Source organism: Dreissena polymorpha, chromosome 7, assembly GCF_020536995.1.
Source record: "Dreissena polymorpha isolate Duluth1 chromosome 7, UMN_Dpol_1.0, whole genome shotgun sequence".
Classification (NCBI taxonomy): domain Eukaryota; kingdom Metazoa; phylum Mollusca; class Bivalvia; order Myida; family Dreissenidae; genus Dreissena; species Dreissena polymorpha.
Genome location: NC_068361.1, coordinates 80455771 through 80465041, shown reverse-complemented (window position 1 = coordinate 80465041; position 9271 = coordinate 80455771). Strand labels below are relative to the sequence as shown.

Here is a 9271-nt window from a genome sequence, read left to right as displayed (position 1 = left end):
AAAATGATGGTCTTATTAATTTCGTTGATATTATGTTCATATAACTTAACATCTACACTATATATTAATGCTGCCGTTATTTGTATTTTGGTTCACGAAAATTTGTACAAAATGTATTGACAATAATACATAAAATAAATGAACGCCAAATCGATTTCTTATAATATTCAAAGCAAACGGACGAATAAGGTCATGAATAGGTTTTTAAGTTTTAAAAGTTTAATCAGTGATAATATAATCATTGTATCAGTTATTGTAAAAAAGAGATTCAGAATAAAAAGGGTTGTTGTTTTGTGTTTCTTCAGTTTTAAAACAGCTTGTATTAAAGAACCTGTTTTTTAGCCTTGATTGTTAACAACGTGTCGGGAAACAAAATGATAGATCATGCATTACAAAAATGTTTTGCCGAGCAGTGTTTTAACAATATATGTATGATATTGTAATTGATATCTCCTTTCTTAATTCTTAAACAAACATTCCCCCAAAATAAATATTACACACACATTGTGCTAATTATATATGAGGCCATTGATGCGATGCGTCAAATTACGTCGAATTTTCAAGGTGTATCAAATATGTCACTCAAATTTAACCCGTTAAGATGTTTAACACGTTTAAAAACGTATAACTTCTGATCTTTGAGTTTTATGGATTGTCATGTATGTAAGGAAAAACTGTCGGAATCGTACTAAATAGCATGTATCGTAACATAAAATGGAGAGTGACAATCGACATACACTAATAATGTCGTAAAATAAGCATTTAATTATACAGTTAACATAGGGCAAATACTAAACATAAGTGTAATAAATGATTGACATAGCTGGGCCGCCACCACACTGTCCACCACTGAGTATTCCAAAATACATAATACATTACAATCGTTAACACGCAACAAAATACTATTAACAAAATACTATTGCTTGTAAACCATACAGGACAATTAAACAAAAAGGAATGGGGATGAGGTAGTGGAGAAAGTATATTGATGTAGAACTAAGCGCCGCAACTGCCATCGCCAAAATAAAAGTTTTAATAAAGTTAAAAGAAAAATGTTAAAGGTTCGGTAATAGTCTGCTTCGATATGCATCTTCAGTCGACTTCGACATTATCCCCAAATCACTGGGATTTAAGTCGTCCGTTTCATATGGCGCACAAGGGCGCCACGGCACATTGACTTATTTCCCTCACAGGTACCCATTTATACACTGGGTGGAGAGGAGCAGGGTGGGTTTTTTTTGCTAAAAATTAGGTCGAAAAAAATGCCTTATATCGATTAGGTGAAATAAAGGAATGTTTTTCTTTCATTCAGATTTATATTTGAACCAAATTCACCCAGATCAAATTTATTGTAACCATGACTAGTTTGTAATGCTATAATATTTCCTCTAACACCATGAAAAGCAACATGTATAAATACATTCAAATATATAATTGTTCCTGGATATATGTAACATGTTATAGTGTACGTCACGAATTTACGGAATAAGGCATATTAAACACATGATTTTCTTATATTCAGAGACAACGATCAATATGTGTGATGAATGAGAATGTTGGCCCTTACTTTTATGACTGGTTCATGTCATATGTACATCTTCTAAATTATCCTAAACTTTCGGGCAGTTTTATAAAACCTATAAAATGTACGGCATACCAGCGGCAACGGAATGGAGGCTTCATTACCAGCCTTTGACTTTGGAATGGAAAGACTGACTGTCGAATGTATATATGCATATATTTTCCAGTAAAATTAGCACGCGTTAAAAGTTTTAATTTGAACAAGATACTGACCGGCGCAAGTAACGGACCGACGGACGGACAGACGGAACTAATTCCTTCCTAGAACGTCCCCAGATGATTAAGTACAAACTATATTGCTAGTTAACGATAATATGAATTTGTATACGATGTCTTAAAGTAAAACATATGCCGCTGGTGGTTTTGTGCCTTTATTCGATTTATCAGTTTAATCAAAACAGATTGTTTATACGTGTGTAATTGCTTCTCTTTCGTTCCTTTTGAACTCAGGGGTGCATGAAGTACTACTTTTAGTACATTCATAATACTTCACAACACTGATAACAATGTGTTCAACATGTATGACTAGATAATTACTTAATTACAATGCTGACTGTGGTTCCCTCTTTATCCGTAAAACATTAAAATAAAGGCATTAATTTATGGCTTTAGTGGCAATTATTCTTAATTTCGCAAGAACTAGTTTACGTTTTTATTACATACGTTTTTAATGTTTTTGTTACATAAAAAGTTGCAAGCATAGCTGTGCTTTTAAAATTAATCAATACACAACATACATATATGGTGAATTTGTCCGTCGTATGCACGTGTATAAATAATATCCAATCATTAAAAGACGAAAATTGATATGCGTATTATAATGTTGACAGTTTTATCAAGTTATTAAGAAACAAACCGAACGTGCTTAATACTTTGTTTTCCTTACTCATTCGTAAAGTTGACGCTCAATTTCCAAACACACTTTCAACGAACATAGTTTGTTAAAACGACTGATGAAAACAATTATGCAAATATAAATTTATTTATTACTATCATGTCAAAAATGACCACCATCAATGTTTAGCATCCGTCATAGAATAACAGGCAAGCATTTGTATATTTTCTTTTTGCCGTTGTATTTTTTGTCATCAAATGTGTTCGGAAAATACCACCAAAAATAACGTTTGCTTCAGTTTACATTTTTAATATGGACCACCAGTCATTTCATGGTCAGACATGTATTCAACATATCGAGAATCAAATTGTTACAAGATGAATATACGTTTATGCCTTTATAAAAGATTCGGTAAAAAGACATAGCAACAAAGATAATATACCAGATCTTATATGTGTTTATATGCCACGTTTAATCTGGTTTACGTGTATTAACCGCACATAATGTTTGCTTTTGGCGTATTTGAATTATAAAAAAGGTGCAACTTACCGCCTGGACATTTTGTCCATGTTTCATTTGTAGAATACTCGGACAGTAACAGTCACACGATTCTGTAAGAAACCCTTTGTCCGGACAGGTTTTATTTGTGCAGTCCTCTAAAATATCGATCGATATAGAACAAATAATGTGTTCATGTGATTTCAATGAATACATTTAACCACTTGTATTAAGCAATGTCTTTTCCGATAAAACAAATATCAATATAGTTTAGCTTATAAATCCAGTAGAGGGAGCCTGAGCTTTTTTACATCGATATTTTTATGACAGACTTACATGTTTCTTTCTATTTAGGCGTTGGTCAAATATGGCTTAAATTCACAAGACTTTGAAATGACCGTTCTTAGGCTATGATCCCGGTTGTTATCATATTATCTTGTTAGTACTGTTGTTGCTTTGGTATGAAATTGGCAACACAACTTATATTCTGATGAAGTTTTATGGCGGTCAGTGTCAGCTTTATAACGCAATTTACGGATGAATGTTTAACAGTTAGTTTAAACAGAATCGTATACTTTGAGAGTTGAAAAAATATTTCTGCTTAATTCATACACAATTGCCATCATCGGTTCATTACATAACGCAATTCAAATACCAACATATCTTACCGGAACAGTTGTACATGGCGTTGACGAGCATTACATCATAAAAACTGAGAACCGTTGCCTTTCCAATTATATCGGCATAATCCTCATCTATAGTCTCCAGCGTAATACCGTTGGGGTTGGCTGCAAAAGCCTGAAATAACGCATTTTCATGTTTCCTTTTTAGACCCAACATGAACACTTTGGTTTTATATAATTTATTTATCAACATTGGATGTGTGTATTTACGCATGCACAATATGCAAGTAGTATATGATTTTGTATCGGAAAGTAGTGTTGTCGCTTAATATAATTATATAGTAAATTGATTGAATTTGTAAATTATAACATGTTGATATTGAATTGTGTATCTCCCCATTATCAAATGATGACATTTTATACAAAGGCATATAAGGAGGATTTACTAAGAACAAAAAATTGGAAACCATGAAAACGAACGTCATTGTGGATTTTATGTGTACACGTTATTATGTGAACAGAGGAAAATATAAATATTGGTATTATATCGGTATATAACCAACATCGTTTTATATTTGTTTACTTTAAAGCCAATTTAAAACACTTTAATCTGAAGGATGTTAGAGCTTAAGTCTACAGTCCCTGTGCATGCTTGGTCTTTGTGTGTAGCAGTTCTTGTGTAATATGATTTTTACAAATTCTGCTTCAATGTATTTCAACTTCTACTCTTTTGCTGTAATGCATGATGCTGCGGTAGTCATACGGTTTGTTAAAATTAACATACTCTCTAGGATCAATCTTGTCGAATTCATGCGACATATTCTTGGTTATATTATTGTAATGCACAAACACAAATTTATCTCTGTCTGGCCGTGAGTGTTCGTGGTACAGGCCAATTGCGTGACCCAGCTCGTGCAGGATTGATAGGGATCTGAAATGGAACATTACCAAAGCTATGTATCTCTATTAATGATTGGCGTTTAATGTTTAAAAACTATAATTATTAAACAATACACTAAATTAATATGAAGAACACATGTACCTGAAGTGACGCCTGATGAAGTCTGATTTTGCTTTACCTACAAATATTCCTTTAGCATATCGAAATACATACTACAATGCACATATATAAAAACTGTATAACTTTTAGATTCGTGCAAAATAAATTATGTAAAAAAAATATTGTAACACATGCAATATACCTAACAAAGTTATTGTTGTTCGTCTCACATAATAATTCAAAAATTCTCAAACAAATTATTCAGTTGCTTAATTGCTTGATGCTTAGTTTTAAATTTATGTAATATGCTATAATACATATTGTTATACAGTATAACAATTTGCTATGAGCTTACATCCATACAGCTGTTATTGTTCAGGCTTATGAATTGAGGACCACGCCTGCATCCAACACTGGAATAACACCTGTGGAATAATATATGAATTATTTTCGACTGAACCACGCAATAATAAAATATATTTTAACACATGCAATCCATAGAGGATTTGCACTTCGTTCGGTAATGTTTTCAAAGTAGACAGCAACTTTCGAATGTCTTATTTAAACGTTGAGTGGGCAGCAAACAGATACTTGCATAATAAAGATATACAATTCGTTTATCTGATCATGTATTGTAAAGAATCGATTTTTGGCAAGCATTTCAAGAAACAATCACAGAAGAAATAATGTTGTCAAATTTTCTGGAAATATAATCAATCATATGGAAACAAAACAACAGTTTGTAACATTATTTTCACATTAAAAGCCATGATACTGGCTTATTAAGGCAATTTATTCCAGGAAACCAGTGAAGCAGAATACCGTTTACATCATACGGGTCGGTGTCTGTGAAAACGGGGTTTATTTCATGTGCGTCAAGTGTCGTCTCAGTTTATTGTTCCGCTCTGTCTAATCAGGGGGAGGACTTTTACCTCTTTAATGGAATTTTATCGTAATTATAAACATGACTGTTACAACGGTTCACGCACATGAGTAAAGCCCGCTTTTCTCACAGCATACATTGATTTGCAAATACGGATACATTTTTATGTTTGAAAGATGAAGAAACAAAAGCATACACATCCGATGGAACGATGTTAATGTAATCGAACTCGTGCGCTCGCTCCGTGAATTTCAAGCATGTGTACTTGCTCCAAACCCTCATTGCTTCTAAAATGTTTTCACGACCTTTGTGATCTGAATGATATAAAAAAAAAATCGTTCAATAAAATACCCCATACATTTAGTGCATAATTTGACTAAATGATTATGTACGTATCATTATTAATTAACCATTTCTTTTTAGGAACAACTTAGACCTACATCCAATTATCAGCCATTTTTATTCCGTCGTAATCAATAATAGAAACAGGTTATTGTGCGCCATTGACGTATTTTATTTGTGCTCATTTTATAAGGAATACAGTAAACGACAGGGTCAACTTAAATATATTATCTTACCAAATTCTGATATGTTGTAATGTATAATTTTCCTAGGCCAGCGTTTGTCTTCCTTCGCAGCATATCTCTTACTTCGGAATACATAGTTCGCAACGTTACGGTACTGATTATCGTTGTCGCGTTTATACTTTTCCTTATCAGAGCTTTGTGCGAGACATGAATTTAATTCTTCTTCAGAATCGTTGCTTTTGCTGCAAATAAAACTAACGCATTTACTCTTTTTGAATTCGAATTAAAACATTAGATTACAAAATCGACCAAAATAAAACTTTCGACCTATAACTCGGCCTACGAATTTATTTCAGTCCTCAATATTCGTATTCATAGAAGTTGTCATGGTCTCGTTATGAAGCGGAACGTTAAGTTCCGCTATATTTCCCTCAATAAGTGTATATAACACTGTCTGAATTTGTTTTGATAAATCTACAGATGTTAATTCAAACGTTTTTGAAGTGAGATAGCAGGTCGTTGTGTTGCCAAATATTTTAAATGATTCTTTATTATTTAAATATGCGACTAATTGTATTTTAATGATATTTGCAAGTTTAATATGTTCTTGGGAATATGTGTTCTAAAATGCTTAAACACAATTTTATTTGTTAATTTATAAGATACACCTTACCTGAAAACTTGATCATACGTATCCCTCTCCAAGATCATGTCGTGCTGTATTTTAACGAGCGTTTTTCTGCTACCTTTCATTTTGTAATTGCACCAACCTGACAAATATATTGATACCATACACACATAATCAACATTTTAAGTATAACACGTTTTTGTTTCTTTATAAAAAAGAAAATATAAAAAAATTGATTACGAATTAATCGAACTGTATGCCAAAAAAACCGTTAACGCCACTGATCAATTTAGGAGAGGTTTAGGTCAATAAAGACATACAAAACTATGGTTGTGTGTGTATATACTAGGGTTTGTTGTCCATTTGAATAACAACTTCCAAATTCTATAGTTATATAATATGTGTTTTGCAGACTGTATAGAGGAACTACGTTGAACAGACGTCGAAGTAGTCTAACTCAAGTGTTCGTTGGTATGAAATACAACTGAAAGAGTAAAAAAGTACAGAAAAGTACTGTTAAACTGCGAATAACTATAAAATACAGTCAAGTACATTTCAGTGCAGTGCAGCTGTTCCAATGCTCGGTAAGAGTGTGTGAGTGTGTTTGTTAAGTTTTATGTTTCATCGCTGTCACAGAATAACAGTTATTTCACAGCGCTCAGTTAAACAAATTTACAACTTTTCTCTGTTATTTGGTTTACCAGTACAAAAGACACATTCATATGTCAGTAACTGACAACTATCCTACTAAAATATGATGTATGAGGAAAATAGCTCTTGAAATTATTGCATTTCCGATCCCCACGCAAGTTATGTCTCTGTGCCAGATATCGAATCCGCGATATTTTGATAAACTGTACAGCGCTCAACCGGTCGCGTAAGTAAAATGATGAATAAAGGTCGTTACTTGTGTTGTATTGTGATCATTCCAACATTGGATGCGTTATTGATTTGTGATTTTTCGATCATCTTAACAAATAATAATTTGTATATATAATCATTGGCTGAAAACACTTGTTCCAACCAAGACCGTACGAAATTCATAGTCAAGGGGAATGCATAATCTGTGAAACAATATTAACATTTTAGAACATCTTATAATACATTTAAACTCATCCTGATTGTGTGTACTATATCACTGGCTCGGATTACAAGAACTTAATTATTATTTAAAAATCCTGACCCTTGTTATTTGTTTTCGCCTATAATACAAATTGTCCGAGGTTCGCAGGATAAGTACTATCTGTCAATATCCTTTTCAGTTAACCTACAAAATAATATACATTAATCGCATGTGTTTAATATATAAAGGCTGTCTTACCAGTGTTTTGTTGTTCTATTGTTGCTTCTGCAGCCGCTTCATCTAATTGTCTAAATACGTCGTCAATGGCTGACTGCGTTTTCTGACAAATCAGAACCTGATCATAATAAAGATGGATTGAAATCATGATATGAAAGAGAGAAAAATTCCATGTGTTACATTCCGACATGTCAAGGCCAAGCCAAAAGACAACAATGGGCGGCATTCCAGCCGGGCCTTTTTATAGCATGTAAATTGTAAAATTAATCAACTGGCAATGTGTCTGAAAAACATTCGATAAACAATTCTCTTAACACGCTGCGTGTATACGGGATAGCGCATTAGTATACATTCTGTGGTGGTTTTATTCATAGTCAATTGTGATATCCTTAACCACCGCCCTAGGCACAGGTATATCAATTATACAATGCAACTAAATCAGTCACCTTCAAAAGTGCAAAACTAATAAAAATTTACGGATATCTGTGCTAAAAACTATTATGGGACTGTAATTTCGAATCACAATTTACCATATGTGGAGTATTAATGTTTACATACAGCGGATTAAGTGTATTGATATGTAAGCTATATAAATTCAGTGGTTGGTCTTTACTTTAACGCGTCTAGCGCAACGACATGTTACATGTAAATATCCCAACTAAGATACTGAGCGTTTCCCTAAGCGCATGTTCGATCTCTTTTTGGTGGTTTTTGACTCTTAACATGTATATATATATATATATATATATATATATATATATATATATATATATATATATATATATATATATATATATATATATATATATATATATATATATACGCATGTAGATGAAGTGTTAAGATTATAAAACATATTTAGAAAAATTCAAATTCATATAGGTGAACATACGTATAATAAGGTAATCGGGTATAATTATATAATCATAACATAGATTACAAGCTAAAACCTTCTCTTTAGTATCTTCATCCAAAAAACATATGTATAAAGATATTTGCATGATTCAATTGCTTTCAATGACATCCAGATAAATCGCATATAAGATGCAATTGACATATTTTTACATAGTTTTAAAAATGTCTTATCATAAAAAAGAATTATTCAACATAAAACTTCAAACAACATACACAGTAGCATGACTTAATGTCTTTTAACACATTTTAAATGGACTTGTTCAGAGTTTGGAAATCATACTTTTTCATTACAATTGGAATGTTTTGTACAAACTAAATTAAAAAAAAGCAAACTAACACTTTTGACTTAATACATTTGTTTTCTTTTCATTGATAATCAAAAATTAAAATAGATTTAATTTAAATGCTTCTCATTGACATTGTTTTAAATACTGATATGTTAAAATGTTTTGATATTATGTACCAAAGTGTTTTGTGGTTG

The 9271-nt window shown here is 32.1% G+C and overlaps 2 protein-coding genes across 2 annotated transcripts in view; both read right to left on the bottom strand.

Moving 5' to 3' along the window:
* The window catches only part of LOC127839861 (heparan sulfate 2-O-sulfotransferase 1-like), a 19348-nt gene extending 16372 nt beyond the window's left edge, over window positions 1–2976 (bottom strand). Inside the window, exon 1 of the mRNA XM_052368252.1 lies at window positions 2966–2976. Coding sequence (XP_052224212.1) covers window positions 2966–2976 — 11 coding nt within the window. The remainder of the gene's footprint in view (window positions 1–2965) is intronic.
* A 1417-nt stretch (window positions 2977–4393) lies between these two features.
* Window positions 4394–7984, bottom strand: LOC127839860 (zinc metalloproteinase nas-36-like). The gene is made up of 6 exons (XM_052368251.1): window positions 7897–7984; window positions 6621–6717; window positions 5999–6189; window positions 5617–5734; window positions 4893–4962; window positions 4394–4468 (listed from the first exon to the last, which is right to left on the bottom strand). The coding sequence occupies exons 2-6, from the start codon at window positions 6698–6700 to the stop codon at window positions 4394–4396; spliced, it is 534 nt and encodes a 177-aa protein (XP_052224211.1). The 5' UTR covers window positions 6701–6717; window positions 7897–7984.
* Window positions 7985–9271: the final 1287 nt, after the last annotated feature.